This window comes from Telopea speciosissima, chromosome 11 (assembly GCF_018873765.1).
Source record: "Telopea speciosissima isolate NSW1024214 ecotype Mountain lineage chromosome 11, Tspe_v1, whole genome shotgun sequence".
NCBI classification, from domain to species: domain Eukaryota; kingdom Viridiplantae; phylum Streptophyta; class Magnoliopsida; order Proteales; family Proteaceae; genus Telopea; species Telopea speciosissima.
In genome coordinates this window covers 44,469,855-44,494,127 of record NC_057926.1, presented here as the reverse complement: position 1 = coordinate 44,494,127, position 24,273 = coordinate 44,469,855, and the positions used below count along the sequence as shown (strand labels likewise).

The window sequence follows — 24,273 nt, the reverse complement described above, 5'->3', positions numbered from 1 at the left end:
CCAACAAGGGTAAGTGCTATTTGTCTGTCCAACTGATCCTCAAACTCAGCATCCAGGTTGAGGTATCATCTTCATCATCTGGTGGGGGATTTGGATAAGGAGGAGTTGGTGGGGGCATTACCTGGAGATAATGGGAGGGAAGTCTCACCAGACATTATGCCACTCCAACGAAAAAGAACAGAGAATAAGATGTATTGCTTAGCAAGGAAGATACCGAAGGGAAGGCAGTGAGGCTAAATTGTATTACTTAGCAGGGAAGACACCAGAGAGAAGCTAGGACAATAAACTTTAAAAGCTACTTTAAAGGATACTCCTTTTTGAGATTTGATACCCTTGGGTGGCACCGAAAGGATCTAAGAAGGGAGGATAATAAGGATAATTTAAAGATTTATAATTAACACAGGAAAAAGAGAGAGGAGTAAGTTCACTTTCAAAAAGAATAAGCAGGATAAAAGAGAGCACTGTAAGTTAGTTTTAGAAAGAATGAAAATGAAACCTCTTTTTTTTTTGGGTAAAGCATAAAAAAGAACTTTGAGCAAAGGAGTTTGAGTAAATATGAGATTAATATAAGACACTAGTAGATATACTTCAATCTGACCCAACTAGAATCCAAGTTATTTTCGAAGAATAAGAAAAAATATTGGGAAAATTGCAAGTGGAGTAAATGAACGGTTGAGATTTAACGGAGAATGGAACTTTCTTTATTTGTTTTTTCGGAGGGATATGTTCCAATCCCCATTATTGTTACGTACGTGCATGCAGAGCAAAGGCTTTTTTTCTGTTTTCTGGTTTTGTTTGGTTAAAGAGCAAGGCTTTTCACTTTCTTTGTAAAGTTCTCCTCTTTTTCTTCCCAAGTCTTTCTCATTCTTCCCATGAACCATTTTAAAGTCTATAAACATGCTTTTGCGCTTATAGAGAAATCCCAACTGTGCATGATCGTTTCCTCTACCAGTGGTTTTGAGTCTTTTGAGGTTCAAGCTGTAGCATCTGGGAGTAGAGAGATGCCGGAGTTTTGTTCTACCTCAATTGATTTGAGTCCATTTACGTTTTTCAGGCTCTGTGATTAGATGTTTCTAAAACCCAACTCATGGATTTTCTGTATTTCAACTTTTTTTTTGAAAGTTTTTTGGTTCATCAAGTTTTGATTTCTGAGATAAAAAGATGGGTTTTGAGTCCATGAGTTTGAATCTTTTTGTGCTTGGTTGTAGATGATACTCAAGCAGTTTGTAGTCTTACTGATAAGCTTGATTTACTACGTTTTCTTAATCTGATTTTTTTTCCTGAATTTGGGGTAAAAAGATGTCTTGGTTTCTTGGTATTTTGAAACGCATTTTTTTTGGGGAAGAAAATGAAACGTCACAGAGAAGAAACCCTCCTTACTCTGATAATGGCATAAATTCAGTAAATCTGGGAGTTTCTTATTCGGGTGTTGCAGATTCCTCTAAACCTTCAAGGGTGCCAAGTAGTTTTACTCCAATTACAACCTCTCAGTCGTCAATTCGTCCCAAAAGTTCTGTAAAATCTGAAATTTCTTATCCGGATGTGATAAAATCCTCTGAACTTCCTAGGGCACCCGGTAGTTTTACTCCAACAAAACCTCCATCTTCCATTAAGCAGTACCAATCTTCCTCTGAGTCATCTGCATCAGTTTCTAAGCTGCCCACTTCTTTATCAAATCCATCTTCTTCTCTGTTGGATCCCCAAAATTCTTGGTCCTCTGAACTTCCTAGGGCACCAGGTAGTTTTACTCCAACAAAACCTCCATCTTCCATTAAGCAGTACCAACCTTCCTCTGAGTCATCTGCATCAGTTTCTAAGCTGCCCACTTCTTTATCAAATCCATCTTCTTCTCTGTTGGATCCCCAAAATTCTTCCAAGAAAACAAAATATGTTGTGGTTGACAAGGATATTATTTCTATTTATGTCATTCCTGATAGCATAAAAGATTTGATAAAAAAGGACATTGTACCTGAAGTTCTTACGAGGCCCCTGTCCCCATCGACTTACAGAGCCTACTTTGCTGCTTTGCTCTATGCAGAGGACTTCTATGTTGAGGTATAGAAGAAAGCTACTCTTTTTTATTATTTTAGGGTTTGTTAAACATGATGATTTTTGTCTATTAGGAATTTATGATTAGTTTGTTCTAGGTTATATGACTGCATTTTTCAACATATACAATAGAAGGTGGGGTTTGGTGCAACAGTAAAGCTTGCACCATTGTGACCACTTAGACCAAGTGGTCACGGATTCAAGTCTGGAAACAGTCTCTCCTAAGGCTGTGTAAATTATGACCCATCCCAGACCCCGCAGTGGTGGGAGCCTTGTGCACTGTGTATACCCTTTTTTTATACAATAGAAGGAAGTCGCCGAACGAAACGAATTCAACAGTATCTGGATTGGTGAGTCTATCAGTGGAGTATATGCTACTTATGCTATAGGAAATGTTCCCCATTTTGAAGACCACCCAGCCAAAAAGTTTTTTTTTTTTTGGGGGGGGGGGGGTGTGGTGGAACTAATTAAATATCTAGTCATTTTTTCCTGAACCCTGATTGTTCATCTCAATCTTTTCTTTCCATATTCATGCTTTAGGTGGAATGATGAGGATGTCTATGATCATCTCATTTCTTATGAGGTCTACTAGGTCACAGGAAACATTGTACCTTTTGTATATTTGCTAACAGCTCTTTAGCTTTCAACTGGATTTCTTTTACTGTTAAGCACTTTAAGATGAATCATAGATCTTACCTCACTAGGACCAAAATTAACTCTTCCTCCATGCTCTAATTGATGTTAGGGGAAAACTTCCAAATTTTCCAAAAGTGCCAGTGTAATTCAGGTCTGATAATCTTAGAATTGGGAAGACTCTGTAGAACAGATAAGGAAGGAAACAATATGGGAAAGTAATAGACAGATAAGGAAGGAAGCTTTGATGTTGAATGAAGAGATAGGTAGCAAGGAAGAATACTGTAGATAATCATCACATTCTAATGGCATTGATTCAAATGAACCTCAGCAGTTGTTAACCTTAGAAAGATGACTGAATAAGAGAAAAGCATACATATTACAAGTTATAGTACTAACTTGAACTTGATTACTCATTTATACTGCAGATTTGGAAAGTTTTAGTTATAGTACAATCTACTAATAGCATAACAATTCATATGCAAGTAATGCTTTATTGTATTAGATCTTCTGTTGAAAGGCTCCCCCACCTATAATTGCATAATTCCTAAATTTCACTTTACAACCATCAAGTTTATTGCATTTACGCGGATAGAAAGATTCTTGTAATTAAGGTGATGTGCAATGTATTGCTTTTCAGACTGTCCTTTTAGTGTTTAATTCTCAAGCTGTGTAATATCCCACTTTTTTCTTTTAAAGTTATATTGTTTACTACCCTTTCATGCTTTCTTTTCAAAAATTAAGATGTAATTATGCAAGAATTGCAAAAGCAAGAGGGCAACCTCATTTGAAGTTTGAATGGTGGAGTAGGGTTGTTGTTATTTCATTTATTTTATATTATTTTTTATCATAGCACACTGTCTTCTTCTATTTGTCTCTTCTTTTTTTTTTTAATTTTAAGTTTTATGATTTGTTTTTTCTGTAATTTTTCCTTCATTAGATCAGAAGTGAAGCAATTTCTCAACTTTTTTTTTTCCTGTAATATTTCCTTCATTGGATCAGAAGTGGAGCAATTTCTGTTTATCTAATGTCAACTTGGAATTGCACAAAGCGTCCATCTATAAGAAATCAAACAAGAGCCAAAATTTGAATGAAAGTGATGAACATGATGACAAAATGCTGGTAGCTTTTCGGACTGATTTGATTCCTGAGAGGCTGCCTTTCCTTTTATCAAGAGACTTTATCTTCGTACGGCCTTCGGGCAAGAATGTTGAGCCATTCCAGGTTTATCTCTTGAACTTGTATTTCCATCTACCAGTACAGTTTTTAATGCAGTGAGTCCACTTATGTCCACCTATATTCCATTCTTCTACTTGGTTAGGAGCATAATTGTTTAATTTGCTGAATACTGCTTTTTCCCAAACATTCGAAAAAAGTTGTGGCTTTTGAACTGAACTGATTCATTTGGCTGAATCCGAATTTTACAAATAATTCAACTTTGTTTAATAAACTTTTAAAAGGGAGTGTCTGAATGACCTCTATAGGTGTATTTAGAACTTGACACAGTCTTTTAATTCCCTATTGTTTTATTCTCTAGAGTTCTTTGAGTTAGGGGTATAAAAGGATTTTCAAAAGTAATTTGAAAGTGACATATCATTATGTCATTATCAAAAGGTATCATTGTCACCACATATTTCGCTTGGAAAAATTTGTATGTAATACTAAAAGGGAAAAAAAGTAAGGTTACAAATTATTTGACATCTCGAAGGGTGTAAATACTAAAATCCCTTAAAAAAATAGTAAACTGTTAGAAAAATAAATATTTTAAATTGAGAAAAAATAAGTAATTTAACTAATTGGAATCTCCAATTGGGAAAAACCCATTGGGAAACATAAAAACAAAAAAATATTTTAACTAAGGGGAATCTTCCACCTTGAGAGATGTTGGTTTGGCACTCTCAATTGTTAGATGGTGACCACTGCTATTTATAAGGTTTGCCTCCCATCTATTGTTTCATGGCTATCCAATGAGGGACTAAACTACCATGACCACTCTATTTATAAGGGTTTCCTCACTTCTATTGTTTCATGTCTATCTGATTTGTGACTAAACTACTATGCTGTAAAATTACCTATACTTCTTTCTAGTGATGATTGCCCACAAAAGACTAGTTCAATAGTATTGTTCTGGCCATCCTATTATAATACAAATATTTTTTTTTTCTTCTGTATCTTTCAGCAAAGTGTATGGAACCTTTTGCTAACAATTCAAAACACGCTTTTCATGAAACTACTTAGGCTATAAGATAATCTAGCTCTCTTTGACTAAGCTGAGAGTTGGTGCAAGCTGCAGAAGTTTTGGCATGAGTATAGAGCTTGCTATTAAGAGATGCACTCACATCATGTAATTGTCTATTGGATAGTGAATTAATCAAAGGAAATATACCACTAGAACAGTCACAAAGTAGACAAACAGGAATGAATGACATGCATGGGTTGGATCCACTACATCATCTACCAAATTGAGTCATAATAATATAAGACATGTGAAATAAGTACAATAAATATGAAAAATGAATATTCACATATTTTTTTTTTATGGGTAAACGATTAATCCCTAATCAATCCAAATCTGAATTTTATTTCTCATCCGTTTTTTTTGACAGAATTCTTAAATTAACAAAAAGAATTAGTCCGGATTATTCTCCTTTCAAATGATTCTCGAATCCGAATTTGCTAACGAAGGTCTGCTAATGGGGCAAGCGGCATTTCATACATGCTTCTTTGTGATCGAAGCATCTTTTCACCATGACATCAATATCAAATTTTTCTTCAAAAAATATAATAATTTTGTTCTTATCTAGGCTACACAACACATTGCAAAACAAAACAGGTTTTGTAGGATATAGGACCATGCGTAGATGGTGTGTGCAGGTGGTACTGTTTCTCTTTCATACTTCAAAATCTAAATAGAAAATCAATCTCATCAACTCATTTTTGGTTCTGATTTATATATCTAATTTCTGAAACAGGGGATTCTTTACCGAGTGGTGAAAAGCACACTTGTTTTGGCTGAATTTGGAGATGATTTTTATTCTCAACATGCAGCAAATCACAAATATGATATTAGCTTCTCATTCAATAGAGTCTGCTTAAAGAGGTGTCATCAAGCAATTACAGCTGCAATGAGCTCTTCATTCCAGAGCTTCCTATTCCCTGGTCAGATAGATAGAATCAACAACACTGCATTGTCTTCCATTTTCTCTTCTCATCGAAATCTTGGTCCTGATCAAACCTCGGCTACAACACTGATATCAAGGCTCACAGGTCCACTACCTTTTCTCATTGAGGGGCCACTCTGTTTTTCTGCAGATCGATTATCGAAAACTGGTTTAGTCATTCGGGAAGCAGTACTTAAGATATACAGAACCTCTCCACACTGTCGAATACTAATAAATGCACCAACAAACAACACATGTGACCTGTTGCTAAAAAGCTTGACAGTGGAGATTCCAGAATCAGAAATGTTTAGAGCAAATGCTGCCTTTCGAGAGCTTGATGATGTACCCGATGACATCCTTCCTTCATGTGAATACAAAGGGGAATGCTTCACTTTTCCTTCACTTCTGGAGCTTTCAAACTTTAAGGTGATCCTGTCAACTTTTGTAAGTAGCTTTCGGGTTCACAATGAAGGCATACAACCTGGTCATTTCAGTCATATTTTTCTATTAGATGCTTCTTCAGCTACTGAACCAGAGACTATGGTGACTCTGGCTAATCTTGTTGATGAGAATACATCTGTTGTAGTCACAGGTGCTCTTGGGAACTCTTCTGGTTGGGTTCGCTCTGATATTGCTCGTAGGAATGGATTGAAGAAATCATATTTTCAGAGACTTCTGGAGAGTGAACCATATAATAAGCTTAATAGTATGTTTGTTATGCATCTCTAGAACAACTATTCATAAGAAAACTGAAGCAATTGGCCTGTGGCATTCTGTTTAATGTCAGCTTGTAATATTTTGTATTTCACTCATTTGATATAATGAGTTTAACATGGATGACTCTCAACAAGAACCAATCAGAATATCTAGAATATGTGGTTTTTCTTGTGTTTTGCATGGTTAGGTTTAGTATTTAAGGACATGTTTCTACTACAATAAGTTTACTAGTTACATCAGTGTGAACAGCCTACTCTTTCTGTACAATGTATACCATTTTAATGTCCTGCCCAGATTGAAACAGCTATAGAGAAATCTATTGGTAGTGCTGGTGCTTGCTTTAAATCTTTGCACATACAACAGCAGGGGAATTTTTGTAGAAACCTTGACGCTTAGATTTGTTTACGAATGAGGCTCTTCCATAGGTTAACAAACCTTCAGAAACAAATATTTCACAAATTGTCAATCATGGCGGTAGAATAAGTAAAACCTTCCAGAGAAAGTTCGAAAATGATTTGAGAGAGAGAGATAGTTACTTCTTCCTCTTGGGAACTCGACATTTTTGGGTTTTCAACAGGGAGGCGTATCCCACGGCCGCCCTAGCGGACGAAGAGATATCATTGAGGGCATGTTGGATGTTGTTGCCGGAGGTCTCAATGTCAGTAAGTGGCCTCGGTAATGGTGGAATTCTTAGTGAAGAAGACGCTTTGGATGATAAGAGGGAACAGAAGGGACAAATATGTCAAAAAATTTATGCAGTTGAGGGTAGAGCAATGTTTTGGGGAATCTTTTATCTCCTCTAGTTTTCTGTCCGGCTCAGTTCCTCTAACAAGCGGGAGTTGAAATGACCATTCTATCCCTCCCTAAACACAACTCGACGTTAAAAGACTGGTGCTGCCCTTTGGAAAGGGACCATGGGGCCTGGGCCTGAACCTGGGCGTGTACCTACACCCGTACATAGCCCAACATGAAAAGACCAACACTGCCCCTGAAAAGGTTGAAAGGATAGGGGCAACCGATCTTTCGTGCTGGGCTCATGTACATGCCCATATACAACACGGGGGTTAGCGTTACTTTTACAATTTTATAATATCCAAACTCAATATGAATTTTTCGTTAACATAGACATTGGGTGGTTAATTTGTAGACCAAAACCCAATGTTAGCTAATCTGATCATTTTCCTTATATTATTTAAGAATTGAGTTACTATATTTTTTAGGGTTCTTTGCATCTCTTTCTGCATGAGGAGATTAAGGGCTTGTGTTACGATTTTTATTTCGTTTTCTATTTCAATTTTGGATTTATTTGACAACAAATAGATTCTTGGTTAAAAAATTAAAATCATTTTGGTGCATTAATTTGAAATATTTCAAGAGTAAGAAAATCATTTGGTAATTCAATTTATGAGAATATATTCTCTATATTTCCTTGGAAGGGGGGGGGGATGGGTAGTGGGAAATTGTTATCCTCTCCCGTTACTACACGATGCAGTACTGCATCATGCAGTGGCTGCAGAGGCCATGTGCACCATGTGGGATCCGCTGTGCCACATGGTCTCTGCAGCACCGCACGATGCAATATTGCACCGTGCAGTAACAGGAGAGGATAAAAATTCGGGTAGTGGGGTCATGTGGTAAGACCATAAGGAGAAGGGTGATGTTTTATTTTTAACATGAAATCATTGCTTTTCTCCCCCCATCAAATTAAACATTTAAACATGTGCTCATTAAAGAGAAAAAGTGGATGCAATTTTCAATTTCAAAATTGAAATATTTCCATTATTTCACTAGATGAAAGTGAAATAGAAATCATACCAAACAATCCCTCAAGAATACCATTGAATCTTTCACAATTCCACAGACCACTTTGCCAATATGGAGCAAGGTTTAAAATCCAGGTATTGGACTTGGTATGGGTCATGATCGAAACCTTTTCAGATCGGGATCAAATCGGCAAAAATCAGTCAGGATCGGTCAAAAAACCCCAAAATCATTTTTTTATGGATCGGGTCATGTATTAGCTAGAGTTGGTGGGTGTTGTGATCTCGGGATCGGATCGGTCGATATTATCCAAATCGGATCGGTCAATATTGGTTGGTATCGATCAGTATCGGTCAAGATCATTGTTAGCCAAAACGTGTTTAAAACTCCATTTTTAACACGCCCCTATATTTTACCGCTTTAAAAAATGGCAAACTGCAACATTCCTGTTTTAAACGCGTTTAGACACATTCCTGTTTTTTGGCGTTTTTTAAAATCTTGGACTTAACTGAGCATATCTCTCTCTCGAACTTTGATGGACTAGGTTCTTTTTCTGACATAAAAGATGACTCGAAGGACTACATTAATCATGATATCACCTTTAACTCAAGGTCAATGCACGGATAACGAAAATAAAAGCATATACCATATGTTTTCCATTTTTTTGACTGTTTTATTTGACTGTCCATTTGCAATTTTTTACCCCGTATCGTAAAACTCTATTTTTTTTCCGTTCTCGTTTTTGCTAACTATGGTCAAAGATAATATAAAAGATTAAAAAAAAAAAACTTAAAAACTTTGAAAAAATTCAGAAATATTCAGTTGGATCGGCTCGGCTCGGCATTCAACCAAACCTTGCCGTATCAATCTAATCTTGGGATCAACCTCGACCGATACCGATCCGAGATTACGAACCATTATATGGAGGCAAGCCCTTGTACAAGAAGTACTGACACGAGCCACGTGGGTCATGCCAAACCGGTCGTCTCTATTTGCCAGATCATCTCTTTATCTCCAAAATGTTTTAGCAACTGGTTTTAGTCTCTAATATTTTGCACATTCACTCATCAGTGTAAAACCTAAATGCCATGTTGTTCAGTGACCCTGTTTTTGAGTTCATCCCTAGATTCATGGGGTGTATGAATATGAAGATGAAATATCATGAAAATTGATAGAAACACCTTGAGCACATTAGGTATATAAACAACTACAGGGGTGGTGTGGTTCAATGTGAAACATTCACACATGCCGTGTAAATTACTAAACCCTTGTACCTAAAGATGTGTAACATACAATGAATCTCCACTACAGTATGGCTCACTCTCCAGGAGTCTCTGAAAATATGATTTCTTTAATCCATTCCATCTACCAATTTCAGAACGCACCCATTGAGGTGAGTTCCCAAAAGTACCAGTGACCACAACATTTGTATTCTCATCAACCAGATTGGTAAGAACCACCAATGCCTCTGGTTCCATAGCTGAAGATGCATCCACCAGAAAAATGTGACTAAAATGCCCTGCAGGTAAGCCTTTATTATGAAGACGGAAGCTGCTCATAAATGTTGAGGAGATGACCTTAAAATTCTGGAGCTTCTCAAGAGGTGGACAAGTAAAGCATTCACCCGCATACTTGCATAAAGGAAGGATGTCATCAGGTACATCAATATACTCTCGAAAGGCAGCATTTGCTCTGAAAATATCCAGTTCCGGAATCTTATTATTCAGGCTTTCAACCAGCATATCACATGTTCTATTTGTAGGTGCACTTAAAAGGATCCGACAATCTGAAGAATTTTTGTAAATCTGTAGAACAGCTTCCTGTATGACAAATCCAGTTCTTGATGATTCAATTAGATAAGGTGGTGAACCCCTGAGTCTTAATATCTGTTGTACTGCAGAGATCTGGTCCCAATTAAGCTTTTGATGTGAAGGGATGAAAGGTGGGGTGAAAATGCTGGTTCTAGATATTTGATCAGGGAAAAGAGAGTTTTGGAACAAAAGGTTGGTTGCAGCCGCAATTGCTTGGTGACACCGCTTTAAACAGACTCTGTTGAATGAGAAGTTGATGTCATATTTGAAATATGGTGAATGCTGACGATGAAAATCATCACCAAATTCAGCTAAAACCCGATTTCCCCTAACCACTCGATGGAGAATCCCCTGCTTTGGAAATTAGGATCATATATGACAAGGATAAGATAAAAGAATAAAATTCATAGATTTCTTTCCAGATTCCTAAAACCAAAAAAAGAAATTGAGACATACAAATATGCAAATGTTCTTTAAAGGAATTTTCAAAGACTCAAATTCAGGAATATAGTAAATGCACTCTCAAAAATAGTCTGCCCTTAGAAAAATAGAATAAGTTGTCAAACAATTAATAATACTTAAAAATTAAAACATAGATTTTTTTAGCCAAAATACACAATCACACAAGTATCTCTGCGGGAAGCAAGTTTTCCCAAACATGTTTTAAGCAGGCTGTGCTAAGATTGGGCCTTGGCCCTTCCTAGGCCAGAATTTTTTTAATTAGTCATTTGAATGTTCAAGATGCCAAAACTCATTAATTTGAAGATTCATTTTGAATTATTTGATTTATTAAATCTTTTGAGTTGAAGGAGATAATAGGAATGGCTTTATTCATAGGGTAAGTGTAAACAGCATTGGAATGAATGCTTGAGTGATATAAATCGATCACCCAAGCCCCTTTATTTATAGTAACTTGAAGTAAATTGATCAAAGTACAAATAGGAATAATAACACCTCAGTCCTAGTCCTACTAGGAATTCCTAATACAACTAGGAATGCCAGAATAGGACTCAGCTGAGGATAAAACACTAAAAATAAAAGAAAAGAAAAGAATCCAATCTGACTAGTACTACTCCTAACATGACTAGGACTAGTAGGACTAATCCCAATCAAACTAGGACTGCTTACCCCAATCGGGTAAGCAACCTATTTCAACACTCCCCCTCAAGTTGGAGCAAAGATGTCGATCATGCCCAACTTGACTAGATTGGGATGAAACAATTTTCTAGACAATCCCTTGGTGAAGATATCAGCAAGTTGATCCGCAGATGTCACAAAGGGAATACAAATCAGCCCAGCTTCTAACTTCTCTTTGATGAAATGCCTATCCACCTCAACATGCTTGGTACGATCATGCTGTACTGGGTTGTGTGCTATGCTGATGGCAGCCTTGTTGTCGTAGTACAACATCATAGGAAGACAAATAGGAACACCAAGATCTTGTAGCAAACCTTTAAGCCATAGCAACTCACAAATACCTTGTGCCATAGCTCGAAACTCAGCTTCGGCACTAGAACGAGCAACCACATTTTGCTTCTTGCTACGCCATGTGACAAGATTTCCACCTACAAAGGAGCAATACCCAGAAATAGACTTCCGATCTGTAGAACTAGCCCAATCAGCATCAGTGTATGCTTCTATCCGCAGATGACCATGCGTAGACAAAAGAATTCCTTTTCCAGGAGCTGACTTCAAATAGTGCAAGATACAAAGAACAGCCTCCATATGAGAAGAGTAGGGATCATGCATAAACTAGCTCACAGTACTCACGGCGACAGTAATGTTAGGACACGTGTGTGAAAGATAAATCAGCTTCCCTACAAGTCTTTGGTACCGGCCTTTATCAACAGGCTCACCCTCTTTCTCCTTGAGTCGAACAGTGGGGTCCATAGGAGTATCTGAAGGATGACAGCCTAGCAACCCGGTCTCAGCCAATAAGTCTAGGACATACTTCCTTTGGGAGAGAAAAATGCCTTTAGAAGATTTGGCTACTTCAATCCCAAGAAAGTATCGTAGTTTTCCTAGATCTTTAATCTCAAATTCTTGTCCAAGGAAGGTCTTCAACCGTCTGATCTCATCACCATCATTGCCAGTAACCACTATATCATCAACGTAGACTATAAGAACAGTGAGTTTTTCACCAACCCTCTTTATAAAGAGTGTGTGATCAGCATTACTCTGCTTATATCCCACAGAAATCATGGCCTTGTGGAACCGGCCAAACCATGCTTGAGGTGACTGCTTCAGCCCATAAAGTGCGCGCTTCAGTCTGCATACTTTTCCTTGGTTTCTGTCACAAGAGAACCCTGGTGGAATGTCCATATACACCTCCTCATCCAGTGTTCCATTTAGGAAGACATTTTTTACATCTAGCTGCTGCAAATCCCATCCAAGGTTGACTGCACAAGATAATAACACACGAACAGTATTTAACTTTGCAACAGGTGCAAAAGATTCCTGGTAATCAATGTCGTATGTCTGAGTGAACCCCTTGGCCACGAGTCGTGCTTTATACCTATCCACAGTGCCATCCACCTTCTGTTTCACCACAAACACCCATTTACATCCAACGGTTTTCTTCCCAGGTGGAAGAACCACAAGCTCCCATGTGTTATTTTTCTTCAAGGCGTCCATTTCTTCCATCATAACTGCCTTCCACTTTCCATCTGATAAAGCTTCCTGCCAATTGTTAGGAATACGAACAGAAGAAAGAGAGGAAACAAAGGCATGAAAGGATGGGGAAAGGGAATCATAAGAAACAACATGAGATATGGGATGCTGAGTGCAAGTTTTGACACCTTTGCGAAGAGCAATAGGTAAGTCAGGATCATTACCAGGTGGAGAGGCAGATTCTGGATCCGAGTTCGGCAATTGGATGGGTACTGGAGCAACAGTTGATTGAACTTGCTTATGTTTCCTTGCATAGGTCTTCACATTACTGGCATCATTCCTCCTCTGAAATTCACTAATAATCCTCTGGATAGGAGTCGAACGGGTAGATTGCTCCCCCCGAATAGAAATGGTCTCCCCAGTATAGGAACCTCTTCCCCGCCTCGGGGGAGTACTAGGGGCAGGCCGAACTGGTTCGGACTCATGGTAAATGCAGATCAAGTGGAGGTGGAGAGTCAATAGTCAGCACATCTTCACTAACACTCTCCCCCTGAAGAGGTGGGGACACATAATATGGAACATGTTCATGAAAGACAACATCCATGCTAACAAAAGTCCTGTGGGATGGAGGGTAGTAACATTTGTACCCCTTTTGGGTAGCGAGTAACCCAAGAAAATGCAATGGAGGCTACGTGGGTCAAGTTTACCAGGGGACCTTGTATCCCTAGCATAACAAACGCATCCAAACACCTTAGGTGGGACTATCAAGGAAAAAGAGCCAAGTAATAGCTCAATAGGGGCTTTTGAAAGAAGAACCTGACTGGGTAGCCTATTAATTAAATAGGCTGCGATAAGGACAAGCATCCCCCCAATAAAGGGAAGGGACAAGACGAGCAAACATAAGGGCCCTAGCCACCTCCGGGAGGTGGCGGTTTTTTCTCTCACCACACCATTTTGGGTGGAGTGTTGACACGACTGGTTTGATGGAGGATTCCATGTGCAAGAAGGTATTTTTGGGCGACCTTCCATATACTCTTTCCCATTGTCACTCCTCAAAATTTGAAGAGTGGCATTAAACTGGGTCTTAATCATTTGATGAAAGTGTTGAAAACATAAAAAAACTTCACTCTTTGTGTGCATAAGGTAAACCCAAGTGAACCTAGAATAGCGGTCAATGAAAGTGACATACCACCGATGGCTAGTCAGGGAAGCTTTCCTACTAGGCCCCTACACATCAGTATGAACAATATGAAATAAGGAAGAGGATCGTTTATTAGAAATAGGATAAGTTGAACGCGTCTGTTTAGCCAAGACACAAGGCTCACAAAAAAAATCTTCCTTATTATAGTCTTTAACTAATGTTGGAAATAAATTTGATAAAGTACCTAAGGGGTGATGGCCTAGTCTAGAGTGCCATTTATGTAAATCAGAAGAGAAAGATGCCGAAGGCAAAGCCGGAGTAGGATCGCCATCAAGCAGGTACAATCCGCCATGCACTTTACTCGATCCAATCATCTTCCCCGAGTCCAGTTCCTGAAAAACACAGTGAGTGGGAAAAAAGGTCACTTTACAATTCAGGGATTTAATGATACTGCTAATGGAAAGAAGGTTAGTTGTAAATTTGGGAATATGCAACACAGATGACAGTGTAAGGGAAGGAGAACAACCAATGGATCCTTTCCCTGAGATGGAGGAGAGGGACCCATCAGCAATTTTGACTTTATCCTTACCAGAGGAAGGAGAATATGTATTAAAAAGGCTAGAAGAACCTGTCATGTGATCAGTAGCACCGGAGTCAATGATCCATGGAGTGGATACTACTGATGCACAATGACCAGCAAAAGAAATACCTGTACGGGCAAAGAAGGAACCTGAATTGGCAGCAGACGTAGTAGAGGTAGTTGATGTGTTCAACATACAACGCAAAGCCTGGAGTTCTTCCTGGGAGAAACCAATGTCAGCAGTGGGAGTTGGAGCTACACTTTCAATATGATTGGCTTTGTTTTTAGACTTAGCACGACCACGTTTGGCCTCAAAATCAGCTGGCTTTCCATATAATTTCCAACACTGAGCCTTAGTGTGATATGGTTTGTGACAATGCTCACACTTAACAGGCTCTTTGGTAGTAGAAGCAGCAATACTGTCAGAAGAAGCAACAGGAGTGGGGCCAGCAGTCAGTAAGGCTGATCTCTCAACTTTGGGAGTAATCATCATGGCAGTCCGTCGTGTCTCTTCACTGTGAACATAAGAAAAGGTCTCCTCTAAAAGTGGGGAAAGGAACCCGTCCAAGGACTTGCACCCTAATAGGGTCATAGTCATCATTGAGGCCAGCCAGGAAATCATAGCCACGGAATTGGTCTACATAGGTGTGGTAGGCCGTAATATCAGCAGTAGTAGTAGGCTGAAACCGAGCATAGTGATCCAATTGTTGCCATAAACATTTGAGGGCAGCATAGTATTTGGTGACAGACATCTCCTTCTGAGTAGTGGTTTGGAGTGTCTTCCTGATTTCATAAACCTGAGCACCACTTCCTGAACGACCATAAGTGCCCTTGACAACTGTCCATATCTGTAGCAGTGTCAAGGAGAGAAGATATCGACTAGAGAGGTCGGTGGTCATAGAGTTCAGAACAAAGGACATTACCATTGCATCATTGGCAGCCCATTTAGTATGAGCAGCACCTTCTTCAGTAGGTTGTTTGGTGGTGTCAGTGAGGTCGCCAGTGAGTCCCCTACCAGCCACTGTTAGGGATAATGATCTGGCCCAAATCAAGTAGTTTGTACCATCAAGCTTAATGGCAACAGCATAGGGAAGAAAATCAGACCTATTTTGATCTCCTCCAGAAGTAGCAGTAGTCATCTCTGAGTCACCCATGATTCAGCCAGACAGAAAAATCAGATCTGTAAAAAACCTGATTCGAATGGGTTTTTTAATTTGCAGAGTTTTCAGCCGTCAGAATGGGCTGAAACCTTGGTCGAGTTCCCTACTAATACCAGGGAAGATAACCTCCAAAAATTAGCTCTTTCTGATGAGCCAATAAAAAACCCTAAATTTTGACAAATTTAGGAAGAAGCTTGATTGCAGAAAAACTGATTGCAGGAAATTGCAGAAAAGTGCAGCACTGTATCTCAAACACTTCTGCAGTCTTCAACTAAGGGCTGGTGTAGACCAATAGAAGCAGGGAACAATCTCCATAAAAAAAGAAATCAAACTTCAGGTGTAAGAAGAGCTCGATCTCCAAGGATGGAATAATCCTGCCAGCAGATTTAGGTCACACCAGCTGTTCTTCGATCTTTAATGAGATGACATTGATGGCAGCAACTAAAATTGCATTAGATCACCTCACAGTTGCTGCCCTGATGTGGAGAAGGAGGCCGAGAGTGGTGGAGAGAAGAAAAAAAAGGAGAAAAAAAAGAGAAAGAAAAGAGAGGAGAGAACCTGAAATCGAGAGAAGCTGTTTCCTAGATCAGATTAGGCTCTGATACCATGTAAACAGCATTGGAATGAATGCTTGAGTGATATAAATCGATCACCCAAGCCCCTTTATTTATAGTAACTTGAAGTAAACTGATCAAAGTACAAATAGGAATAATAACACCTCAGTCCTAGTCCTACTAGGAATTCCTAATACAACTAGGAATGCCAGAATAGGACTCAGCTGAGGATAAAACACTAAAAATAAAAGAAAAGAAAAGAATCCAATCTGACTAGTACTACTCCTAACATGACTAGGACTAATCCTAATCAGCTAGGACTAGTAGGACTAATCCCAATCAAACTAGGACTGCTTACCCCAATCGGGTAAGCAGCCTATTTCAACAGTAAGAATGAACCCCAAGAATATCTTGCCACAAGATGGAATAAAGTCCTGAAAAATGGTTAAAAGTCGATACTTTTGAAAACTGTTTAGATCGTTGAAACTGCAATAGAAGAAGTCAAGGACATGGTGGGAATCTGGCTGAGGACAGCCACGAAATTTCATAGGTGACAAATTTGAAGGGTACCCTATCTATAAAACAAACAGAATGGCAACTTCAGCCCTCTAGACGGGAGAAAGAGCCAACAGTTCAATGAAGACTCCCTTAACTGGCAGTCTAATAAGCCTATTGTGGTTGTAGTTATATATAAAAGTATAATATATCACAGTTACAGAACAGTATAATCAAATGAAGTGAAATTTTTTGTCAGCAAATTTGTTAGAATATAAAAAGTTCCATTCTAACGGTTCTAGGACCAATTATCTTCCATCGGGCTGGGCCAAAGCCAGCATATCACAGCTGCTGCAATCTAGGCTGTGCTAGACATGGCCCAGCTCAAGCTTACAATGAAAAATCTTGGATATAGCAATCCCAAATACCAGAGTTCTGCCTTTTTTTTCTTGGGGGGGGGAAGAGACCAACTAATATCTGCTATCTCAAGAACTTCTCTTCTACCAATACTTAGATTTCTTTTGCATACGTCAGATAATACTACGATTAGCAGCACTACTACTTCCTGCTTACTTTTTTTTTTTTTTTTTGGTTGAACTACTTCCTGCTTACAAAGCTAGCTGACATAACACCAATCATGTCATTTTCAGAAAATTATTAATTAGAAAAGGTTTCTCTCTTCTTCCTTTTTTTTTTTTTCAATTGAAAACTTGAAAGTAGAGGGTTCAATCCATAAGTGCAAAAACGACCAGATAGTTGATATTACAGGATAAAATACCCTGCTTTCTATGGGAGAATGGCCAGCAATTGTCATTTGAATGCATTATTACGCTGATCACAAGAGTATGACAGAAATTCACATTTCTTACCAGTTCCAGACATGCATAATTTTTTTTATATTTAGACTAACTTCTCCTAGTTGTTCTGATATATGATAAGGCAAGTTCAGGAAACCAACCTTAAAGGGTTCCACTTCCTTGCCAGCAGGCTTTAGAAAGACAAAGTCCCTTGACAGAAGAAACGGTCGCCGCTCAGGAATCAAATCGATCTCAAAAACTACAAAAAGTTTCTCATCATATTCATCACTGTCGTTCAAAGACTTCTTGTTGCTTGATTTTTTGTAAATTGAGGCTTTCTCCAACTTTAGAGTTACATTCTTTAAACAGAATTTGCTCCATTTCTAAACCAAAGAAAAACATATATTAGCCATAGAAAATGATAAAGCAAAACCAAATTTAAAATTAAATAAGTAGATTCACATTTCAACATCCTGGTGATGAACTTAATGCTTCATGTGCCTAACACATATTGGTTTAAAGGTGAGCCTGCATGATAGATGCCCAACTTCAGCCCAAAATGAGCAGAGGACGTGGCTCAAAATCACAAAGAGCCATTTTTTAATTTTGTAGAATGTTTTCCATCTTGTGGCACACAATTTCTTTGCCTATTTCCTTACTTATTTTGGACTCAAATTTACTAGCAAGGTGGGTGCAGGATCCTCCATCACATGGATCTAGCATGTACCACCACATGACATGTGGTGAAGTAAAGCACCCAAAATTAAGAAGAGTTAAAAGAACAGATAAAATCAAGGACCGAGCTTTCCTTAAGCCATGGTGAAGGGGAATCCCTTAACAGTGGCTTTCGAATGGATGGGAGTGGGTATCACGTAATAGTGGGGAGGGGGGCATGTTCAACCATTTGTAAATAGGGGGTGTTTTAGGACCCTAGGATGGTGGTGGAATCCTTCCCATGCAGTGAAGGAAAACTTTCTCCTAAAATCAATGTATCATTGTATGAATAGCCCTGCAGCAGGATTCAAAATTCCAATCACCCTCTGACCTTTTCTTTTTTAAAGAAAAAGTATTTATTAAAAAGAAAGTGGAAGTTCAAAGCAAGAGCCTAAAAACCAGATTCCAAGTCAAGATGCAAACAAGACAAAACAACAAAAGTCTAACCAATAAAAATCAAATTTGGAACATAGGTAAGAGAACAAGAAATAGCAGGAATGTAGAGCAGGCTGAATCACTAAAAGAAAAGAAAAGAAAAAATTCAAAAAACAATTGAATTTTAGGAGAGAGATAGACACTTAAATCAATCATTGCATCATCATGATTTTTTTCTCATTGTGTGTTTCCTTTTCTTTTCTTGGCATCCAAACATAGCCTAAACATAAAATTTGGCACTAAACTACAGGGCCCTTCATTAGCCTTCTTCCATGTTACAAGTCCCCCCTCAGATTCTGAAAGAGTTCACCAATAATGCACAGAATCAATAACCAAAAAGGACTGGTTTTTCTTCAAATAGTAGCCCAACCAATAGATTATAAACACTGGAATTCAGAGTCAGTTGTAAGAATAAAACTAGAATAATTATTTGGTTAAAGTATGAAGGCCATAATAATGTCATATACATATATTGCACATGCCTGATAATTTGGACCACTTGATTTGCATATGATGCAATCCTGCTCCCGGATAATCCTAAGTTTCAACAGCTGCCTTTTTTTTTTGTGCAAGAATAGATGTTGGGTACCAAGAATGCAAAGGCCTCAGTGTTTTTCCAAAGTTTATCTAATAGAGTAAATTTACAATATGAAAAATCAGAAGTTATGATCACTGGAATAAAGTATCAAAAGTTACCCCTTTTAACTTAATCCTACCATCGGATAAAAGAAAGTAGAAAACTATATTGATCAGAATCACTTGAAGTTCCTCATCAATATTATTCATACATAAATTTTATTTTTTTAAGCTCATTGAAATATAACCTGAGGTATCAAATAATGATCTATAAAACAATATATAGCTGGCACATTTCATGGGAACAGAATTTAAATTATAATGCCAAAATGAGAATCCTGCAGTAATTTTTTCCTCTGTACCTCATAGTAGAAGTCCTCAGCATAAAGTAGTGTGGCAAAGTAGTCTTTGTAGGTCCATGGTGATAATGGTTTCTTCAGAACATCAGGTACAATGTCCCTCTTGATCAAATTTTTTATATCTTCAGGGATCTCATATATAAGAGTTGCATCTTCGTGGAAGTATGTGTTTTTTTCAAATGGATCAGGTGGACCAAAAGGAGAGAGACTTGGCATAGAGGAAAATGAAGAAGTTCCATTTAAAGATGGTGATACGTTAGAGGAGGATGAAGGAGAATCAGAATCAGAAGAAAGAGGCCGAGGGATGGCCGTAATCAAATTTTTGATAGCTTTAGTAGTTGAAGAAATTGGAGTTGTACCCTCTCGAACCCAAACCAATTTAGTTTTCTTAGCAGGATTTGTTTTATCAGAGGTACAAGGTGTTGGAGATGGAGTCCCCTTATATGAAGATGGACAAAGCTCAGAGGGAAATGGTGGCAGCTTAGAGGAAGACTGGGGAGTTTTAGTGGCAGGGGGAAGAGATTGAGGGAAAGAAGGTTGACGAACCCAGTTTTTGGTGTCACCAAGTATAGTAATGGTAGGTCTCTGAACCTGAACCCCTTTTTTGCTGTCACCAAGTATAGTAAAGGAAGGTCTCTGAACCTGAACGCACTTCTTTTCCCTTGGTAGATTCAATGAATTTGAGTTAGTTGCAGATGGAGACGGACCCAGCTCAGAGGACGATGAACGAGACCGAGTGGAGATCAAATATTTAACATCCTTAACAACCACTGAAATAGGACCATTCTGAACCGGAGAGGGGGATAGAGATAGAGTTGGTTCAGAAGTAAATGGGTGAGGCCCTCGGGAAGATGGTGGTGCCTTCAAGCAAGCTGGAGTTGTCTTAGCGGTAGATGAAAGAGGTCCGCAGGAAGATAGAAGTAGCTTACAGGCAGATTGAGGAGGCCCAGAAGAACAGATACCCGGCTTATTGGAAGACAGAAATGCCTCGGACGAATGCTTAGAGAAAGCTGCAGGAGGTGTTGGAGCCAAGTTGCTCCGTGTCTGAGTACCTTCGTTACTCTTTGCCGGTGAGCTTTTGATTGTTTCATTAACTGATGAATCAACTGAGTTTTTCCGATGAACAAAGGGAGGAGAAGGCTGTGGTGGCAGACATATGCCACATATCGGTTTCTGAGTAACTTTGGAAGGAGAAGGAGTAGCAGGAAGGCGTAATGGAGCCTGACTAACCGAAGGTGGGTTGATTGGTGACTTATTCACAGATCCATAAGAAATTGAGTTGGGAGGAAGGCGTAATGGAGTCTGACTAACCGAGGGTGGATTCACTGGTGACTTATTCACAGATCCATAAGAAATTGAGTTGGGAGGAAGGCGTAATGGAGTCTGACTAACTGAGGGTAGGTTCACTGGCAACTTATTCACTGATCCATAAGAAATTGAGTTAACTGAACCCGAATTAGAATAATCTCGGTTTGTTCTTCCTGTAACTTGCCGAGAATTGTACAATCCATCAGTATTGTACGAAGCCGCCAGAGAAGAAGAAGAAGAGCGCTTAATTGGAGTTTCATGGTAACTATACTCCCTTATAATATCCGATGAGCGATAATAACGTCTATCACCATCGTCATCTTCGCAGCAAAAGATGCAGCGCAATATCTCAAGTAAACACGACATTTACCTTTCTTCCCAACTCAACAATGTTGATCATATCCAAAGTATTATCCACTAGAGAGAGATGAACAGTGTATGAGAAATCACAATTTTAAATGTTCAGAAGCAGAGTAAGGGATGAAATCGTATCGAAAAGCCGTAGTTTAGGAAAATAACATATTCTTGAAAGCTGGGAAACGTAAGAGACGAAAAATCAAACCTTGAAAGATCGAGTTGTAGAAAGGTTCTCATAGTTTAGGGATTCGATCATGAAACGAATCATTTTCAGAAGGCAATGAAGGGAGAATCAAACAGGAAATCGAATCTCCGGCATTTCAACATGAGAGACCTTCTTCTGGTTTTACGATCACTAGTGTTCTCGATGAAGACTTTAATTATGACTCCACAGTCCATAGTGGGGTTCAACGTGGCGTTAGGCAGGCAGTTGCTTTGGGATAGAACTAACGAGCGAAGGGACGTAAGAGAGGACGCAACACACAACCACTGAACCAGTACTGTTTTTGTCGTTACTCTTCTGTCTACGTAGGTTTTTTTTATTTCTCTTTCGGAAGAAAGATAAACAAATGGGTGGGTGGTTCGAACCATGCGATTCCATGATCGGTACGGTTCCCTGATGCCTCTCACAAGAGGAGGGTGGATTCCATTCGGGCAGCCTTGGGTGGGTCCCACCCCCCTCTTGTGAGAGGCTCGTAGTTAGGAATCGCATCGGTCAAGGAGGGGGCAAAAATGATTATCCTACCTCTACTTGAGTGGACTCCAACCCCCTCTATTAGAGTAACTTGAGAAAATGAAGCGGGTAAGAACTGGAGCAAATAAAAATATGAGTGATAACAGATTAAAATTCGTCTCCAATTCTTTAATCGGGTAATATCTAACAGTACTACCATCACTGTGTGACACGTGGCACAAATTAATCGTGTGGTGGATATTGCTTTTGCACCCTTTCATGAAGCCCAAACGGTTTTGGCAGCTGGATCATCTCAACCCAAGTAGAATATAAACTCAAAATTGAAAAAAATAAAATAAAAAACAGAATGCTTTCAAAGCGCGACTTCCTCCCCCCTCTCTCTCTCTCTCTCTCTTCATCTCCTACCCTCCTTCCCACCATTGGAGGGATTCAGCTCTTCTCCAAGGAGTGCCTAGGGGGCATCAAAGGATTGGACTGTGCTGCACATATCTCTGTGCATGCCTAGGGATTTACGATGTAGCTCAACGGTTAGATGCTCCTTGGGCGTGTTGGGCTCCCTAGAGAAGAACTCAATTCTCATTGGAAAGCTTGTAAGTAAACCCAAATCAGAGAAAAAACACTGGCACTCCAAGAGGCTCTCAAATCACACTTGGCCTTAAGTAGAAGGATTATCATATTCCTATGTGATTAGTTTTAGGATAGATTTGATTATTTTGAATGGATATAAAAGTGGATCCAATATAGATTTTCCCCGTTGACATCGTTAATTATTTTTGAATATCCGTTGACATCGTTAATTGATATCTTTTACTAAAATGCCTCATGGAATTATTATCCTATGGGGTTTTTTTTATGATAAAAGACATATTATATTACTAAAAATTAGATAATTATACAGTGTTCTTAGATTGTTATGGCTAAAACTATACAAAATGTATCCTAGAGTGTTTTGACTCCCACCGTCCACGATTCCACGCCACGCTCTGCACGACCACATCACTCACTCGCCTTTCACTCGCCTTTCCACATACACCGAAGTCTACGTCACAGTCTTCCTCTCTCTTTACAGTTGGACTATAAATTGATGAAATCAGCGGGGATCGTTCCCAATTTGTACCGTTTCAAATCTGAATACTCAAGTCAGGATTTCCCCGATTTCTACCGTTTCGAACCGATTTTAAGATTCTTCCGACTGATTCCAATTCTAATCCCATCTGAATCGAAGTCTGTAAGGACCGGTTTTAAACCCCTGCCCTTACCACTATATATGTCTCCACTAGTGTTTAGTCTAGAATCCTATTAACGTCTAAGGCCCCACCGCCAAAGAGAGAAATATCTTCTCCGTGACCCTGTCCCTATTTTACACTTCCCACTTCTCTCTTTTTTCACAACGTTGTAAGCGTTAAAAGACCACCAAAGATGAAGACGACGGAATCCTTCCATGTCGCCGACACGGAGCAACAACTGCCACCAGACCCTCGAAAACGAAACCGCAGTTGCGCTGCGAGGTCGGCGCTAATCTGCCTCCTCATACTCATCATCCTCTTCATCACCATCCTCATCCTTGCATTCACCGTCTTCAAGCCCAAAGACCCAACAACTGAAATCCTCTCCACCACCGTCGACGGCATCTTACCACAAGTCCAATTTCCCCAATTCAAAGTCGAACTCAACATCACTTTAAACCTCCAAATCCTCGTCCACAACACCAATCAAGCCAGCTTCAAGCACGGCACGGACGCCACCGCTCTCGTCTACTACCACGGCACTCAGGTTGCGGTGGCTGAGATCCTTCCAGGCACCATCCCTGCTAATGGATATGAAACTATTGCTTCCAGGCTAACCCTTGAAGCTGACCAATTCATGTCTCAGATTAGTGAACTTATTAAGGATGTGATGGCAGGAGAAATTGAGGTTGAGACAAAAGCTACTGTCCCCGGACGAGTGAAGTTCTTAGGAATTTTTCACAAACACGTCGTTAGTGTTTCGAATTGCCGGATTGTGATTGGTATTTCCGATCTCAAGATCCGGCGACAAGAGTGCAATTACGGAATCAAATATTAGAATCAGAATCAGATTCAAAATCAATCTCTGTCTCTCTGTCTTGATATCATCTTATACAGTTGTTAAAGTAGCTTTTGATCATATCTCAAGATATTTTCTCTTTTATTGTGACGAAGTAAATTTTGTTTATTTTTATTTATTTAAATATTGCCAAGTATAGTTGTATATATATATATTTTTTGGTTGAATTTGCTAAGTTTAGTTAACATGTAGCATCTGTTTACACTGAATCTCACTAGATAAGAAGGCAGATCAGGTTCTTATACAAGAACTATTTTCGTACCTTTTGGATAAGCA

General features: G+C 39.0%; 3 protein-coding genes across 3 annotated transcripts; 2 read left to right on the top strand and 1 right to left on the bottom strand.

Moving 5' to 3' along the window:
- The first annotated feature begins 1,299 nt into the window (after window positions 1-1,299).
- LOC122645185 (probable RNA helicase SDE3) lies at window positions 1,300-6,588 on the top strand. The gene is made up of 3 exons (XM_043838517.1): window positions 1,300-2,055; window positions 3,685-3,906; window positions 5,655-6,588. The coding sequence occupies exons 1-3, from the start codon at window positions 1,300-1,302 to the stop codon at window positions 6,570-6,572; spliced, it is 1,896 nt and encodes a 631-aa protein (XP_043694452.1). The 3' UTR covers window positions 6,573-6,588.
- A 2,951-nt stretch (window positions 6,589-9,539) lies between these two features.
- Window positions 9,540-21,227, bottom strand: LOC122645184. The gene is made up of 5 exons (XM_043838516.1): window positions 20,958-21,227; window positions 20,188-20,780; window positions 19,557-20,145; window positions 17,631-17,852; window positions 9,540-10,483 (listed from the first exon to the last, which is right to left on the bottom strand). Exons 1-5 carry the CDS (start codon window positions 21,225-21,227, stop codon window positions 9,596-9,598), a joined length of 2,562 nt encoding a protein of 853 aa, XP_043694451.1. The 3' UTR covers window positions 9,540-9,595.
- Window positions 21,228-22,972: 1,745 nt separating this feature from the next.
- On the top strand, window positions 22,973-23,992 carry LOC122646324. The gene is made up of 2 exons (XM_043839860.1): window positions 22,973-22,980; window positions 23,313-23,992. Exon 2 carries the CDS (start codon window positions 23,332-23,334, stop codon window positions 23,974-23,976), a length of 645 nt encoding a protein of 214 aa, XP_043695795.1. The 5' UTR covers window positions 22,973-22,980; window positions 23,313-23,331; the 3' UTR covers window positions 23,977-23,992.
- Window positions 23,993-24,273: the final 281 nt, after the last annotated feature.

Excerpts from the sequence above, each read along its gene's own strand:
- LOC122646324 (XM_043839860.1), top strand. The coding sequence starts at position 23,332 with ATGAAGACGACGGAATCCTTCCATGTCGCCGACACGGAGCAACAACTG.
- LOC122645184 (XM_043838516.1), bottom strand. The coding sequence starts at position 21,227 with ATGTCGTGTTTACTTGAGATATTGCGCTGCATCTTTTGCTGCGAAGAT. Across the intron at positions 20,781-20,957 it reads CAGTGAATAAGTTGCCAGTG|AGTCAGGCTCCATTACGCCT; the intron begins AACCTACCCTCA and ends CCACCTTCGGTT. Across the intron at positions 20,146-20,187 it reads AAGTGCGTTCAGGTTCAGAG|GGTTCAGAGACCTACCATTA; the intron begins ACCTTCCTTTAC and ends AAAAGGGGTTCA.
- LOC122645185 (XM_043838517.1), top strand. The coding sequence starts at position 1,300 with ATGTCTTGGTTTCTTGGTATTTTGAAACGCATTTTTTTTGGGGAAGAA. Across the intron at positions 2,056-3,684 it reads CAGAGGACTTCTATGTTGAG|AAGTGGAGCAATTTCTGTTT; the intron begins GTATAGAAGAAA and ends TCATTGGATCAG. Across the intron at positions 3,907-5,654 it reads AGAATGTTGAGCCATTCCAG|GGGATTCTTTACCGAGTGGT; the intron begins GTTTATCTCTTG and ends TTTCTGAAACAG.